The 17,641-nt window shown below is 49.7% G+C and overlaps 1 protein-coding gene across 1 annotated transcript; it reads left to right on the top strand.

Moving 5' to 3' along the window:
• Window positions 1-832: 832 nt before the first annotated feature.
• Window positions 833-14,834, top strand: UBALD2 (UBA like domain containing 2). Its single transcript, XM_034790342.1, has 3 exons — window positions 833-1,340; window positions 2,777-2,839; window positions 13,207-14,834. Exons 1-3 carry the CDS (start codon window positions 1,221-1,223, stop codon window positions 13,525-13,527), a joined length of 504 nt encoding a protein of 167 aa, XP_034646233.1. The 5' UTR covers window positions 833-1,220; the 3' UTR covers window positions 13,528-14,834.
• Window positions 14,835-17,641: the final 2,807 nt, after the last annotated feature.

The raw sequence follows: 17,641 nt of genomic DNA, 5'->3' as shown, positions 1-17,641 counted from the left end.
GCCCAGCTTTGATGCCACAGAGACCTGATTGTCTCTGCAGTTATGGGCCGAAGTCAGTGGGAATTCCACATAGGCAACTGGTGGGATAACAGGGCCCTGCACCCCAGATTTAACTTTGTACTAGAAGTGAGATTCTCACACACATCCACCCAAAGGGCTGATTCTGAATCCTTCCCGTACCCCCCAAAGGACACTGTGGGTTGAGGTGCTACAGAAGTGCAGAATTGTGGACATTGCAACTTTTAACCACTGTGCTTTTCCAGGGGGAAAATTGGCTGCCGTTGTTTGCCATGTCTCAAAACTAATACAAATAAATAACTAAGAAGAAATAGCAACCCTCAACCCCCAGGATTAAATAAACTGCAAGAATCGGAAGTTGCAAATGTGCTTTCTATTGTGATAAGTTTGGTTCTCAGGATCACTAGTTCTTTCAAAGGAAATGAGTCAGAGCTGTTTCTGCTGTTGCTCAGTCGAGTCCTGCTTTTCCAGCTGAGCATGTTGGTTTCAATGAAGCTCCTGAATGAACTTGGCTTTACAAACATTTTTTTTTTTCAACCAGAGAAAAACAGAAGGGGGTGATAGCCAATCAACAAGCCGGCCGGGCTTTCCAGCTCAGTTCGCACAAGAGCACAGCCTCACCCCGCCCCTGGAAAGACAGAGGCCAATGACGGGCCTCTCCCGATCCAAAACACAGCAGCCATCCAATGGGGAAAGAGCCCGATGGCTCATTCTCCCCCAATGAAGCATGAGCTGGGGGGAAGGGAGCGAGAGAAACAGCCACAGCCTGGGGAGCTGGAAGATTCGAATCGAACGTTCATACATGTGAAGAACACGGCGGTGGCCAATCAGCGAGCTCGGAACGCCGGGAACGGAACGTTGAGACACCTCCGGCCTCCCCCCCCCTTTTCCCCACATGCTCCTCCCCTGCTGCTGTTGTTTGTGGTGCTCAAGCAGCCGAGGCGCTGAGGGACTGGGGCAGGGGGGAGCACAACATAACCGGCTTGGTGCCGACTGAAGCAGGCGGGGGGGAAGCAGGGGTGGCTTGGCCGAGCCGAGGGGCCAGGGGGAGCCGAGTGTGGGGTGGAGAAGGAGAAGGAGAGAAGAGCCTTTGTGGATTTCTCCCCCCGCACCCCACGCACGCCGCAGCGGCACCGTGTGTGTGTGTGTGTGTGTGTGTTCTGCCCCGCTTCCCTCGTTGTTGTGGTTTCGTTTCTCTCGCCATGTCGGTGAATATGGAGGAGCTGAGGCACCAGGTCATGATCAACCAGTTCGTGCTGGCCGCTGGCTGCGCGGCCGACCAGGCGAAGCAATTGCTACAGGCAGCTCACTGGCAGTTCGAGGTGCGTGGCTTTGGGGGGGGGACACCCCACAGGGGAGCGGGGTTCGTGGGGGCCTTGCGTGCTGCTCCTCCTGCCATCCCCCTCTCACCCTCGGATTCACCCCTTTCCTCCACCTAATCGCTCCCCCTTTCTCGCTAAAACAGTTGGTCTTGGAAACAGTTGTGGGGGTGGAATGTGTGTGTACGCGGCTTTAAATAATAACAGAGCTGGGACACGGCCGGCCGTGCCGCACGGGGCCCTGGCGCCGCCGCTGAATGGCAAGCTAGGGAGCTGCACATAAACAATCATTTTACTAGGACTTCATTACGATTACCTATTGCAGCAACTGCCTTCGGGGGCCAGCAACTCACGAGGCCTCGCACGTAATGTCTGTTGCTGCTGTTGTGGGTAGAAGGCAGGAGGGGAGAATACATTTTATTCATGTAATTTCCAAGGGGGAGAAACCGGCTTGCGGATCTCCTGGTGCCTATTTATATATTGCGCTGTAACCAAATCTGTGGCTCTCCCGGGCCTTGGAATGAAGCATCGAAACGTGGTCTGGTCTCTCTTCGCTCCGATTCCTCTGGTGGGGAAGCTTGCTCCGGAGCTGGGGAGAGGATTGAGTATGGGCTGAACCGCTTCCCAGCCCCTCACGGGGATGCGGAATACGGAGGAAGCCTGTGTAGTAAAATGTGGTGTCGACGTTTTACGTTTTTTTTTTTTTTTTTAAAGGGGGGATGTTATGTAAGGTGACAACGGCTTTAACTCCCTTCACGTGGATAAAGACGGGGGAGGAAGCGGATGACAAGTGTATTTTATATATAAAAAAGGCTCACATCAAAGGAAATAATTACACGTGGGGCTTTGTCAATTTCTTGCTGTCCCGTGGGCGAAGGCTTTTGTGTGTGTGTGTGTGTGTGTGTGTACGTACATTCCTGGGGAGACTTCATGACACTGCCCCTTTTCCTTCCCTGATTTAATTTCACTCGTGTTACCGAAACCGACGTGGGGTCTCTTGGCCAGCGTGTACTGAAGTGCTTTGATGGTACTTCAGCCGGATTCTTCCTTGCCTGGCAGTGTTTTGTTTCTGGGTTAGGTAGGCATGAGATCAGTCCAGTTGGGGAAGGGCTCGGGGCTGTGTTCTTGTTTTGGATTCCTTTGTAGCTTCATTTCTCCTTTTGCAGAGGAGAAAATTAGCATTTCAAAGCCAGCCCAGGCCTGTGTTGTGAAATGCAAACAGCTAGATCAATCATGTTTGTTTGTTGTCTTAAATTATTTGTTTACAGTTGAAACATACTTAAGGGAGGAAAAACAAGATCCAGTCATATAAAAAAAAATAAAACAAAACATTTCCAGGGTCTTTACTAGCTAGTACTAGCCTCTATCCCGTGTGGTTGCATTTCCCCCTTTGCTCTGTCTGATTGCTGGAATTAACTAATTGTTGTTGTGTTTTGCAGACTGCTTTGAGTGCATTTTTTCAAGAAACTAACATTCCCAACAATCATCACCATCATCAAATGGTAAGTGACCCAAACTTCACAGACATGTGCTGTTCCCTATGTTATCTTCACTTCCTGTGGGCTAGAACGAAATTTACAGTGATGTGTTCTTCCCCCTCCCCCCCCTCCAAATACTCCTTAATCTCCTGAATAAATGAAATCTGAAAAGATTATTTCTTATCTGGGAGAGCCTCATAAAAGCAGCTACAAATGCTTCATCAGATGCCAGTCTTAACCACCCCCTTACCTGTTAAAGTTTTCTTATGACAAGCCATATAAAAATATGGAACCAAGGGGAGGGATTCCCTGTTTTGCACATTTTTGGAGGCCACCTTTGATACCGGGGAGGGGAACAGGAGGCTGCAAGCAGAAGTGGTTGTGCATTCAGAACTCTCAGTTCTCGTGACAGCCATATTGGTCTGTAACAAGAGAAATACACAGACTGCAAATGTAAACAAGAGCCAAAATGTCTGCCAGGAAATAGTTTGTCTTCACATAGATCTAGATGGTTATAACAAGTAAAAGATCATAGTGAATTGGGATAGGAAAGGGGGGCAGGCCCTTTCCCTTGAATGTTTCCTCAGAACTTTCAGCAAAACTTTACTTGACCTTGGCTGAGGGCAAGTCTCTTTAGCGAAACAGAGGAAGTTTTTTTAGGAAACTAAACCAGTGCTGTGTGTGAGGATAATAGTAGATGGAGGCTAAGCCATAGATTTTTCTTTTCCTGTACTTGCCATTGTTAAAACCTGCAGCCAGTTCTAAAAGATTTGGAATAAAACAGAAAAATGGCTCTTGGGAACTTTGTATTAACGCTCTTATTTCCTCACTTAATACTTTTTTTTTCTCCTTTCTGGCACAACATTTCTCGCCAGCATTAGAGTATTATGGTAACATCTAGAGGCCCCAGCAAAAACAGTTCCCTATTGTGCTAGATGCTGTGCAGACAGCCCTGCCCTGAAGAGTTTTCAGTTTAAATAGACAAGACTGAGTGTGGGAGGGGAAACTGAGGCATGGATTAAATTACTTGTCCAAGTCATGCAGCAAGCTAGTGGCTGAGCTGGGCATCAAAGTCAGATATCTTGAGACTCGGTCCAATGCCTTTCTCACTAGGAAAGCCTCTGAAAGGAACTAGATTTATCTTGTTTCTTTACTCCTAGGGTAGATCTAGTGTTAGGCCTATCTCGTATTTGGAAATTAGCTTGGAAATTCATAGGCACTGTCCTTGGGTGGCTTGATTGAGGGCAAGCTTTCATGAAGGTTAGAGGTTGCAGTTACTAGTTTACAAACCCTGATCAAACTCTGAAGATGCAGAGGTGATTCAAGCTGTTTGAAATGCTTAACTCACAGCAGGAGTGATTCCTTGCCAAGCTGAATCGGTTACTGCCTGGGTGCTACAGGAAGCTTAACGTGTTTTAATCAGGCTGGTTTACACCAGAGTATTAAAACCCCCAAACTGGAATAGAAACTGAAGTGAAATCTTACCTCCAAGCTCTTATTTTAAATAAGGGAGGCCAACATTTTAGCCGATAACCCTGAATCACTTAAAAAATTCAAGACTGAACAGTCATTTCTGGTGTTCTAAAAATCTTTGAACCCTGATACTTAGTCAGATGCAGGAGCAGTGACCTTGGCATGCTTGTCCCATTACTCATAAAATGATTTGACACTCAGATCTAAGCAGATCTTCAGTTATGAGGTTTTCTCATCAAAAGCAAGAGGCAGAGGACCCTGTTCCTGAATGCTTTAAAACCTCTCTGGGCTGTCCAACGTTCACCCTCTTCATTACAAGCTTACAAATGCTGGATTCCCTGAAAGCAGATTAATAGTATTTCCAAGCAAAGGAAATCTTGGCTGCTTGGTAGGCTAGCTTCACCCCTCCCTTTTTTTATAACCAGTTACACATTAATCAGGAAACTGGTATACATGTCATGATCCGCAATGTGACCATTCTGTTTGCCAAATGTTATTCATCTCTCTTTCCCAGATACTAGTCTGACTTTTGTGCTGCATTTTTGTTGTTGTGTGTTGTTCCCTGTGCCCTAACGTCTTGAGATTTCTGCTCAAACTTAAATGCCATGAACAATTCTGATCACTGAGAGAATGGCGATTACGAGGAGAGGTTTCACAGTATCTTGATTTGTTCTGAAACAATTGTACAAGTAAAGCTATGAGCAAACCCCACCAAAATCGCACAAAGTGAGCAGCTACGCACCGTCTCACAGATACACCTGTTTCTCTTTAGATAAGAGATGCTCCCCATATCACAAATTCTTACGCGCCATTAACCTTATAAATAAGTCGCTCGTATTACTCTATTTCCATCCTGTCAATACACCCGTCTGAAATGGGATGTGAACCTTCTAAGTGAAGAATTTTTTGGGACACCCAAGGGTAACTTCATTCGTTTAAAAAAAAAAAAAAGTATTCTTTGTGGACAGGAGAAAAGTCATGTAGCAAATGGGGTGCTTTTTTGTCCCCAGTCCTGCGGACTGCTCAGCATGGGCAACACCCCAAGGGAGCTCAGCTGGAGTGTGCCTGCCTGAAATTTATTGCCAGACTGGGGCCTTTTACCTGATAAGTGAAAGTTCCATATCCTTGCTGGAACAGAAATGTCTAATAGCCAAATTTCACTCGTTGAAGGATAGAGGCAAACTCTAAAGTGTGAGTGTCTAGATTCTAAAGTGGCTCTAAGGCAGGGGTGGGCAAACTTTTTGTCCCGAGGGACACATCCACCTTGCGAAACTGTATGGAGGGCTGGGTAGGGAAGGCTGTGCCTCCCCAAACAGTCTAGCCTCTGCCCCCTCCCACTTCCCACACCCTGACTGCCCCCTCAGAACTCTCCCCTGCTCTTTGTCCCCTCACCACACCCTCCTAGGACTCCTGCCCCAACCATCCCCCAGGACCCCACCCCCTATTCAACCCCCCTGACTGCCCCCCCCCAGAACCTGCGCCCCATCCAACTGCCCCCTGTCCCCTGACTGCCCCCAGGGAACCCCTGCCCCTTATCCAACCCCCTGCCCCCTTACCATGCTGCTCAGAGCAGCAGAAGCTCGCAGCCCTGCTGCAGCCAGCCACGCCGCCCGCACTGCCCGGCAGGAGCGGCGGGCCAGAGCGCTGGCGGCGTGGCGAGGTGAGGCTGCGAGGGAGGGGCCGGGGGCTAGCCTCCCCAGCCGGGAGTTCAGGAGCCGGGCAGGACGGTTCCGCGGGCTGTAGTTTGCCCATCTCTGCTCTAAGGTGTTGAATTGTTTGGTTTGTTTTTTTTAAATCAGGGATGGATAAACTGACAGTGGAACCTACTCTAGCTTTTTGCTGGGTCTGATTCGTTGCCATAAAATATAGGAGATGTTGATATTGACGTAAGCTGGGTGGGAAGTTAATCAGCCCCGCCGATAAAACTGCAGGCCCTCGCCTGCAACAAGGAGGGTCTCTGTCCCTGCATACAGACACCCCAATCACCCCCCTTGACTCCTGTCTGTTGCTGCTGTCTGTTTTCTGTTCCTCTCCCCACCCCCTAGTGCATTGGGAAAAATCGTAGGAGCAAAAAGGTGCCCACAGAATGTAAGCAAACTATCTCTTCCTTCCCCCCCCCCCCCCCTTGTGTTATGTTGTCCCGGCTGTTTTCTCAAGCATGGTCTGGTCTAGTAAAGATCCAAATGAGGCAGGTTTGAGACCCACCTTTCCTTGCCCTTTGCAGTACAGAAGTCAGTCCTTAAAGCAGCAAATGCGATATCCTGTAAGGTTTGGGCTCTGTAAAGCAAACCAGCCAGAAAAGAGGAGCCTATTTGTCCTTGTTGCTTTTTGTTTGTTCGAATCACTTTGTTTACAAAAACATTTTTTTCCTCCTGCCCCTGGGGTGAAGGTTCAGCGCCAGACAGTGTGTGTTTCTCTGGCCAGCGTTCTTGTTAAACACGCAATATCCAGCCAGTGCCCAAAAGTCCAGCAGCTCAGAGGCCCCCTCCCTCCAGTTTTTTCATGCTGTCACATGGGATCGTGTCTTCTGAGCACAAAGATTAACTTATTTATTCAACGTATCGAATGGGCTTGTCCTGCAGGCAGCTGAGTGCCAAAGAAGAAAAGGCAATTCAAGTGATCGACGGTGTCTGAATGAAAAGGACCATGGGGAATTTTGGGATCAAACCCACCTCTTTTCCTCCATTTTTCAGGCAGAAGTCTGAGGGGCGGCATCCTGTTACTCTGGTGTACACTTAAAGTAATTCCACTGAAATCAGCTGGAACTGATTCTGCTCTCCCAAGTGTAGCTGAGATCAGAATCTAGCCCCTTAGGGTATAAATGGCCCTTACACAGTCTCTTGAAGTTCACAAACAAACTCAGGCTCTGCTGGCTCAACAGAGGAAGAGGAATAGGATGAGCGTAACCAGAGCCTGCAAGTTGTGATTTCTCTCCTGTTGCTCCCTGCAACCATCAGAGCGGCTGCTGACCTGTAGTTATGTATTGCAGATCACTTTCTGATGGCTGTCACTTCTCCTGAAGCTAGGATAGTTTCTTCTGCCTTGCTCTTTGACGGAAGATTTAGGCACTCGGGCCGCTTTGCACATGATCTGATTTGCGTTCAGTAATTTGTACCACCCTAAACGAGGGTCTCCTTCTGCCACCTTGTATTGAATGGTGCCATTCTCCACAAATAGCCCTATTCATTTCCTGGGGACTACTCCCTGTGGGTAACGTGGCAGAATTGGGCCTGCTGTCTTTAAACTAAGGTGAGATGAGGACAAACCCACCTGGATTCCTTTTGGCTGCAGCATTTAGGGATACTTTCAAACTACACTATTGGAGCACTTTGCATAATCCCAGCTCTCACCAAGAATTACCAAGAGAAGATACGAAAGTTATGTGGGGAAAAAGAAGGTAAATCCTGAAACTCTCTCTGTTAGTGTGTTCACTACATAGGAATAGGCAGACTGGATCAGACCCAAGATCCATCTAGTTCAGTATTCCAGCTGTGACAGAGGCCGGTGTAAGAATTAGATGCTCCCTACTCCTCCCACCAAAGATTTCTGTCTAGTACCTAATAATTAGAGATTGTCTTAAGCCTTGAAGCATGAAGTTTTGTCTCTTCTAAAATTAATTAGCGTTACCTCTAACAACTCTGGATATTATCATCAAGAGTAAAAGATTGGGCAGTTATATGAATAAGTTTTTAGCACTACTGACATCCCGTGGCAATGAGTTCCACAGTCTAATTAGATAAGAAATCACTAGGCTGGGAAGATCAGTTATATTCCCTGTTAGGTTGTGTGGCAAACACTTAAAAAAAAAAAAAAAAAAAACCTTAGACATGTCTTAAGATCTTGAACACCTTCACCCGTCTCCTCCCCAAACTGATTTGGGGAACTGTGTATTGTGGAGGAGTGAATCAGGTTTAATGCAACCTCACTTCCATAGAACTGATACCAGTTACAAAATTCTGCTTCTCCATTCCCTCCCAACACACAAGGCAGTCGTATGAAAGAGCCTGTTTGCAGGCACAAATTTCGAAGGTACAAAGAAAGAGGCTCCTTTGAAACTTGACATATAATATTTCATGTAAGATGGGTTTGATTAGGATAGGTTTTAAAGGACTTAGCTATACCTAAGCCTCAATGACCTGCAGGAGGACTCTGCCTTTCTGGATGAGTAGAACATACATGAAGAACAAGTACAATGTTTAGACGTTAACTTAGGCCTGGTCTACTCACAAAGTTGAACACGAATGTTTGATCTGATTTCCTTAAACCAATGCGGATCCCTTTGTGGACACTCTTAGTTCAGTTTAAACCTAGCTTTTACCAGTGGAGCTTCAAGCTGCAATAAAGCAAGTATAAAACAAATTAAGAGGGTCCCCACATGCAGGTTTGTACTAGAGCAACTGAATCCATTTTTAAATTGGTGCAACTCTTGTGTGTGGACAAGGTTTTGGTGCAGTGCTCCTCTTAAAGAGGAAGACACCTACAGATCCCATCCTTTCTAAAAACCCAGCAAAACCCCTGTCCTTTTGAAAACCTGCTTTCCAAACCGCTTGGAGGCAGACGCTAGGAAGTGTTCTTACAAGGCTGTTTATAAAGAGGGATTTTTCCGGGAGGTCGATAATGGATTCTCACGCCGGGTAGTGATTTTGGAGATTATGCCCAAGACTAAAACTAGCAACTTTGCTTCTGGTTGCTGAGCTACAGTATTAATTCTGCAGCTTTTGTTTGTTGTTGTTGAAGGGGGCGGTTAGGAAGGGTGAGTCACTGTGTGTGTGTGTATGTGTTGCAATCCCTTCCCTTCTGCCTGCACCCTCCCCCATTCATTATTTTGGCCAGTGCTGGTATTTCTTAAGTTCTGGGCTTGCCATTCTGCCCTGGGCCGCTAGAGGGGAGCAGCTGGGACAGTCTCCCCCACTGGGTGTGTTGCTCTTGTAGCAGGAGGGACGGACTCCACTAGTGACTTCCTGAACCTTTCCTTTGAATCAGAAGGGTGTGACCTCTGTGGGCTGCGTTTCTAACTTCTTTCTCTAGGTGCAAGCGTGCGATTCTCTAGGGAGCCCGGGCTGCTCACCAGGAGGCACCCACCTCTCGTTAATGTGCTGATCTAGGCCCTGTTTCAGCAAAGCACTAACCCATGTGCTTAAAGTTAAGCACGTGCCTAAGTCTTTGCTGAATCAGGGCCTGGTTAGTACCTAAACCGTCTGGAGCAGGGGACTGCATCTTATCAGCTTTTTTGCCTCCAGTCAAGTGCATCGAAGTTGATTGACCCCCACAGACTTCAGAGCCTGATACAGGCTGCTGCCTGCTCCCGATAATATCCCAGGCTATCCATTTTTCTGCCTCTGCTAGTTATGCTTTTTTTCACTTCCATTCTGCAGCTCCGTAGACGGTGCGCTGCACGCTGTCTGTGCACTAGCTTTAGCTAGCTTGCTCCGTCTCTCGTGGGCTGGTCTCAGAATTGGATTTTTCTCTCTCACCGCTGTTGCACAGAGAGGGTGTGACACTGATTACAAAAATATAAAGACCTATCACAAGACAAAGCTGGAGCCCCGGGGAGGGCCTAGACAGGAGGAGGGGGAGGGCACTTGAGACTAAAATTAGAATGAATGCACAGAACTATCATGGTTTACCAGGAAATGAAAAAAAGCTGATAAGTTGCTTTTAACAGTGGCTGTTGTGTTTGTCCTCTCTGAAGTGTGTGTGTGTGTGTGTGTGTGTGTAAATCCACTTCTTTCTCTCTCCCTTAGAGCTGGGTAAATTGTGATAGTTAGAAGGTGAGATCATCTAAAATAGCCAAGAACAGTCTTGCAAAGGGCCGCTCGCCCCAGCACAAAATTTACTCATCCGCCCTTCACCTGGATTATAAAGGGAGGAAGCTTATTTGCATTACAATAGCAGCTAGGGGCCTCAAGGGAGAACTTCCTCATCTGGCCAACATTGCTTGTTGAGGGCTGGTAGAATTCTGCAAGGATGACCTGAAAGAAGCTAGATCGTGTAAAATCTTTGGTGCAAAGACCTCTCTCTGGCGTCAACCACACCAGTGACCTGGGAGTACAAAGATTGCTTCACTTCTGCAAATGGTTGCACAGCCAATCAGTGTGTGTCCCCCCCGGCTTTGTCCCCTGAGATGACTGTAATGATCTGACTTCTTCTCCTTCCTCTTCACTGTATCTGAGTTGTGCATGGGGCTTGCCAGTCCTAGAGGGTGTTTCTGCAGCCTCTGATGCACTTCCCTTCTCCCCAGTCTTGAAGTAGCCAGGTTCCTCCCCTTCGCCCTCCCAAAGCTATGGCATATTCTGACCTTTTGTACACATTGTTTCTCCCGGTCTATTTATTATAGGGGGTGGAAATGTCAGATGCGGGTTCGGGGGGCCTCTCTGATGTTGCCTTTAAAAATCCAGAACAAACCCCTCTGTTCCACCTCTTAATGTGCCTTTGAAAGATTTATGTAGGTGGGACAAGCAGAGCCAATCAGATTGTGCTGTGGGCACATCTGAGGGCATTTGCCTGTCCTCGGTGCTGAGGGTCGGGGGTTAGAGCCTGGGGATTGAAGAGCAGAGTTGCAGTAACCCAATCAGAGCAAAGTCCTTAGTGAGACGGCAGAGGTAGCTGCTCATCCTGCAAGTTCTGTTTGTTGTAGTAACGCTCCTGTCTCGATTGCTACCCTGGGTCACTGGGATATTGTTAACATGAGGCCCTGGTGATTCCGGAGAGGGGACCCACGATCTGGACACTTGTTTAGCAGCAGAAGTAGCACTGCATGTACACACGTCTTCTCTCCTCCCCCCCGGCCACACGAGACCGCTGATCAGGCAGACAGTCACTGCCATGTGTTCAGGGACTGCTTTCTAGCCTCTGAATCATTTTTTTTTTTTTCCTCCATTGGAGCCTCTAACTCGTAGTGAATGGGAAAAGCCGAACTCTCGTCCAGCCGCGGGTTAGAAGGGAGATCAGATCCCTTGCACTAGATCCATGGAAACTGTTTGGAGAGATGGGTGGAGGAGGCTGTGGTTTGCAAGACCCTTTATTCCCCTAAGAGCTGTTACGGTAACCCCTAGGATACTGGAACTGACCAGTTATTTGAAACATTCCTTTTTTGGCTGGTTTGTTCATTTGGCAGCACTTTGCATATAGCCAGTTTCATCTTTTCCCCTGTGAAATCAGTTAGTCAGTTTCCCCTCTTTGCCTGGGTGTCTCTGTCCTTTGCTGTTGGGTGAGAGGTTTTAAATAGGAAAATGTGACTGTGCCCACAGAGACTGGCTGGCGGAAGAGTTGTTCAGGGACAGTTGGAGCACCCAAAACTACTCCTAACTCAGAGTACCAAGCGCAGTAGGGACCGGACCGTGGGGTTCCTAGGTACTACCATATTGCTACTAAGTAATCTCCTTCAGAACTGACTAGATTTCATTGCAGTTGCATCCCTTTAAAATAGCTTTACATTTTTTAACCTGTTAGCGCCCCTTTAAGATCTTGCTGCATAGCAGCAACAGAATCAGACAATGAAGTTCTGGGTACAGAGCCAGCACCATCCTCAAAACAAAGCCAGGCAAAGCACAAGCCGAACAGGCTGAGCCCGGGGCAGAGCCTCGGTGAATTTCACCTGAAGGCTGGTGAAGGGGGAAGAGTCTTGCACCGACACACCTTAAGCCCTGGAGCTTTTTTAGGCCAATGCTGAGACGAGGCTGTGCCTCCTCCCCGGGCCAGGAGGGGCTGCAGCTTGCTGGGGGCTGCATTTCAGAAAAGCCGCCCGAGGGGAGGAGCTGGCTGCAGCGATTCAGATGTGCCTTTGGGAGGCGGGTGGCGGAGGGGTAGATTGGTTTCAACCTGTTCTGAGGCGGGAGGGCGGGTCAATACCAAGATCTTCCCAAAGTCGCTGATCACGTTGGATGTCCAAACTGAGATGCCTTAAATCTCTGTGGCACGGACACGGGTCCCCCTCCCCGGTGCTCCCTGAGGGAGGCCGTGCAGTCGCAGAAAAGTTGGGCTTTACTGGTAGCATTCGTCCGAAGACGGCACCCTCCTTCCGACGCGGAGCGGTGGGAACGTTCTGCTGTTTCATGGGTGTGCTTTGCATAGGTTAGAAAGTGGTATCGTAGGGGGCTGGTGTCTGGCAGACTAGCAAACGTCTAGTGTCGGGTTCATCAGGTGTCCCAGGCCAGCAGGGGATGGGGACAAGCAGCAGGGCGAGATGTGGGAGAGGAATCTAAGGGCTGGGTTCCTTTGATACTGGAATAGGACAAAGGCCACAGTCCTGAATAGGCCCCGGTGGGATGATCTGGACGCCATTATGCCAAGGGCTCTCCTCCATCTCTGATGTCAGCGGCTTTACAATCCCTCAGGAGAGGTGCCAAGGGGCAAAGTAACTTTTTAAAGGCCAAGCCAAGTTGGTGTCACCAGTGGAATTAGAGCCCAGGATATCCTGGGTCCCAGGTTTACAATCAGACCACTCTAGCCCAGTGGACAGGGAAATAGAACGGGAGTCATGCTTGAGGCATTGGTTGTGACCTTGGGCAAGGAACCAGTCTCTGTTGCCCTGTCTCTGTCAATGGCTAACATCAGTTCAGCTCCACCATCATTGGGAGCCTGGTGTATGCCAGCCACAGTTGTGGCCACCGCATCAATTAGACCTGCTCTGATCAGGGCTAGACGTTGCGGCGGCTATCGCAGCGCCAATTTTACAGTAGGGCTGCTCCGGTGGCTGTCGCAGGTGGCCTTCCAAACTTCATGGCAGGAGAAAAGTCTCCGCTGATGCTGAGAGAGGGCTGGTGTCATCCTTCCTTGAGACTGAAATGGCTTAATCCAGGTAGTTCCCAGCTGACAATGACTGGTTCTGCCTTTCTAGCTTCAGCAGATGGTGCGCAGTGTTGTGGTGGTCGCTGAGGTACAGTCTGTCTGATGCTCTATCCTTTCTCTCCCTGCAGATGTGCACACCTAGCAATACTCCAGCCACACCTCCCAACTTCCCGGACGCACTAGCTATGTTTTCTAAGCTGCGGACCTCAGAGAACCTACAGAGCAGCAACAGCCCCATCACATCTATGGCCTGCTCTCCACCGGGTAACTTCAGCCCCTTTTGGGCCTCCTCACCTCCCAACCACCAACCCGCCTGGATGCCACCCTCCTCTCCAACCAGCCACAACCTCCACCATCATCTCCACCATCAGCAGCCCATGTGGCCACCCGGGTCTCAGCAAGGAGGCTCCCAGCAGAAAGCTATGGCTGCAATGGATGGGCAGAGATAAGACTGGTTAACATTGAAGGGGGTGGGGGGAGGGGGGGGAGAACAGAGAAGAGGTGCAGGAGATCAGGGCGGTGGGGGAGGGGGTTCCCGAAGATGGCACTGGAATATTTTATAATTCTTTTTGTAACTCTGCTGGGATGGTTGTCAGCCCATGTGATTTTTCCCTTCCAGAGAGTCAATAACTGGTCTTCTTTTTTAATATATAACTATATAATATATAAATATCTAATGTATATAAATCCAGAGAGAATGAGAGCAATGGAAAGAGACTGGCAGCCCGGTGGGCAATCTCAGGATGGTCACGACACCGCTTGGGTGAAGAGGATGTTGCTGGACACAGAGCTTCCCTTGGGCAGAGGGTGGGCTGGCTCAGAAGCTGTTGCCATTGGCTTCACTTCCCCCCTCCCCATTTTTTGGCCGCTGCTGGGGTGCTGCTAGATGAGACGGGATTGGCCGTCAGAGGGCTGTATGACTCGGACCCATGGCTTGCCTGAAATGTGCTCTTACAAAGTGAGGGTGGAGGGGGAGACGCACCCACTGAAACATGGCCGCTGTTGGAAAGCGTCCTGCATAGGGATGGAACATGCCACTTGAACCCGGAACTCCTGTGCTGCAGGAACGTGACTGGGGAAGGAGATGCATGGCTGCACATTCAGCTTCCCTGCCGGAACAACTTGGACCAGGAGGAGCATGGCACGTTGCTGACACCTCTCCCCTCTCGGTAACACCAGGCTGCGTTTTGGCAGGCTCGGGGAACGGGCGTCGGAAGCTCCCAAAGGACAGTGTGACTCTGAGATCCTAGGTAGACCAGTCCACTGTAGGTCAGCGAGAGGATTGGGGGATGGAGCTGGGGGTCTGGATTTCCTGGACATCCTTGCTGGGCATGGTAAAGCCCTCCTCCTTTGGCCTCTGTTGAAAATCATCCAAGTCTGCGGCATGTGCCCTGAAAACAAGCCAGCCTGGGATTCGTGCCAATTAAATCTCATCATGCCGAGGCCCTGGGATGCACCCTTTTGCCCCCCTCGCCCTGGGGAACAGTTGGTCTCCTCCTCCCTCCTGCACTGGCCCTGTTCCTACACCAGACAATGCTCAGCATGGGGAGGCCGAGCTGGAAGGGCAGTTGTGCAAACTGTAAAGGACCATCCTGCCCCGCTCGGCTTGGCAGCAGGGGCCAAGGGCCCCTTTCAGCCGGGGCAACAGGGAGGGGCTGTGGCTTTTGGGCTTTAGTTTCCAAATCAGAACCTTGCTTAAACAGGTTGAAGGTTTTTTATTAATTTAAAAATTAAAAAAAAAAAATCACTTTTTTAACCTAACGGCTCCCGGCCTTTTCTCTGCACTGCTTCTGGGTAGCTAAAAACAACCCAGTGCCCCGATAAGGGTGAGCTCCACATGGGGGGCAATGAAGGAGGCCAAGGGGCGCATTCCCCTTTTCCTGTGCATTCTGGTCTGGATTCTCACTCACACCAGTCTGGCAGTGTAAAGGGGCCTTGGGATGTCTGAAAGCGTACTACTGCCTCTTTGCACTGCATCCCTCTGGCCAAGGGGTCTTAGGCTGGGTCTAGGCACAGATTTTTGTACTGATGTCACCATCTGATTTAAGAACGTAGGAACAGCCATACTGGGTCAGACCAGTGGTCCCTCTAGCCCAGTATCCTCTCTTCTGATGGTGGCCAATGCCAGGTGCCCCAGAGGGAATGAACAGAACAGGCAATCATCGAGTGATCCATCCCCTGTTGCCCATTCCCAGCATCTGACAAACAGAGGCTAGGGACATTTCAGAGCATGGTTTTGCATTTTCTACTGAGTTGGTGCAACGCCTAGTGTGGACACAGTTATAAAGGTGCCTAGCACCGTTCTCCTAATATACTGGCATACGCTGTACCAGCATAATGGTGCCACATGCCAGTATAGCAGCATTGTGCTGTTCCCAAACACTGGTTTCAAACACGTGGCTAAAGTGCTGTATCAACAAGGTGCAGAGGCAGCCTTTGCCTGGCTGAGAATTCTGCCCTCCCACCCCCCCACCCCCCCCCCCGGTCGTCCTCTTGATCTCACTTGCACTCCAAAGCCGCTATTCTGTTTGTAGCAGCCAGCGGTGACTAAGGATTTTCCTGAGCCTCTTCAAGGCAGGGCTTGAAAAGTTTGCCAGCTGCCTGCGAGCCAGAGGCAGGTATGAAAGGCAACGCCCTGGTGAAACAGACGGCCGGGAAAAGGGATGGGGCTGGGCTTCTTGCCAGGGGCCCGGCTCAACCCTACAGAGGATCCCTCCTTTGTGTTCGTCTCTGGCAAGTGGGAGTATGGAGACAGGCTAAGTCTACGCCTCTTGGACTGATAGAAGTGGAAAAGCAGCTCTTTCCCACCCCTCTTCTCCCTTTGCCCCCCAAACCCTGGCTGCTGGGAAGGGGAGGGCTCCTTGTCCACTCTGCCGCTCCCTCAGTATCCCCCTGCACTGGCCTCCCCTGCCACCGCACTCAGCTTTCCCCACCACTGGTTCAGATTCTTGTCCCTTTGCTAGCCACAGCAGCAGTGAGGCTTAGCCCCACTAGCTAGAACAGCAGCACCCAAGCTGCCTGCAGCCTCAGGAAGCCGGCCTCGTGTCCGTTTTACCGGGGGAAAGTTCTTAGCAAATAGGAACCTTAAATTCTGCAGAAGTGCTCACACCCTGTCCCGGAGCCTAGCTGATCCAATGGTGAAGGGAGGAGATGGGGGCTGGTCACTAAAGCAAAAGACTAAGCGAGGTGCTACTGCAGAGATGGCTCAGAGGTGCTCCATGACAATGAAGAGCAGCACGTGCTCAGTGTCTCTAGGAACGAGTCTTAGCAGAGTAAACAAGTTAGAATTGGGCATCATTGGCTCATATGCTGGGGGAGCTTCTCCCCACCCCTGCCAGAGACACCACACTTGAGCCCTGGCCTGGTGGGAGGGACTCCTGGGTCCAGCATCCCCACCTGAAACCTACAGCAGGCCAGTCTGTAAGATGGGCCTCAAGCCCCAGTCTGTTTCAATGAGATGCTGCATATGTGCATGCTGAGGAGGAGGATGAAGGTTGATAATGTAGAAGCCTTCCTGTTTTTTCCTAGGGGGGAGTCACCTGAGTTGGAGGGGCCGGTTTGGGGCCCTCTGTCAGCTCCCTGGAAAAGGTGGGTAATCTGGGCCACAGACAGAGATTTTTCCACACAGCTGTTCCATGGGGTTAGAAAGGAAGACCACCATATGCCCTTCAGAAGAGGGGGGATATGGGCAGGGGGGTGATTTGTGGCTAGTGCTGCCCCACTTCTTCCCCTCCCCCAAGGAATCTTTCCCCTCCATGGTTCACAACCAAACCCTGAGCAGGCCCGTCGCCCTGGTCAGCAGGCCGCTGAGCTGAATTGTAAGAAAGCATAGAGTGCAGAGAGCTAGCCGCGCAACTGCGGGAAACATCACACGACTCACGTTTCCTGAAAGCTGCCAGGAGCGACTCGGGAACTGCTGGGAAATAACTCCATGGGAGGGTCGAGCCAGCTATTGTTTGCTGGGAGTTTGGCTTCTGAATTCCTACTCTTGCTCTTTAATTGGGCAAAATCTTTAAACTGAAAAGCTTTTCACCGGGGGCTTTAAAAACCAACAATCTGGGGGTAGGAAAGTTCCACTAAAATCCGTAAGGGTGTAAATGGGAGGCAAGTTCAGATTACAGTCAGACTTTCGCTTCTCTGGCCCTGGCTCTAAGTGAGTCCCTTGTTTCCTCCAGAGGCAGGATCCGAATTCAGAGATTTGTGCATTCCCTGCAATTAAGCCCCTTCCACCAGGCAATGGACCAGCCTAGCGTGAAAAGTGGTGCTAGCATCATTCATCACTATGGCTAAAGTTCACCTCTTTGGAGAGGGCCAGCCCAAGGCCTATGGACTGCCCAAAGCAAACTTATTTGTCTTTCAGTAGCACCTAGAGGCCCCAACCCAGACTGGTGCCCAGCACAGTGGGGTCCGGTACACGACTCATCCTGCCTCCTAGAATTTACTACAATCCATGCAAAAGATCAAAGTAAATTGCCAGCATATTACAAAATTCCGTTCCTTTTTCCAAGGAGCCACTCCCACTTTCCCATACGAGTAACATACACTAAGGTATCACTCACTCCA

The sequence above is a fragment of the Trachemys scripta genome, chromosome 14 (assembly GCF_013100865.1).
Source record: "Trachemys scripta elegans isolate TJP31775 chromosome 14, CAS_Tse_1.0, whole genome shotgun sequence".
NCBI classification, from domain to species: domain Eukaryota; kingdom Metazoa; phylum Chordata; order Testudines; family Emydidae; genus Trachemys; species Trachemys scripta.
The sequence above is the reverse complement of the archived record's forward strand: the minus strand, read 5'-3'. Positions and strand labels throughout refer to the sequence as shown.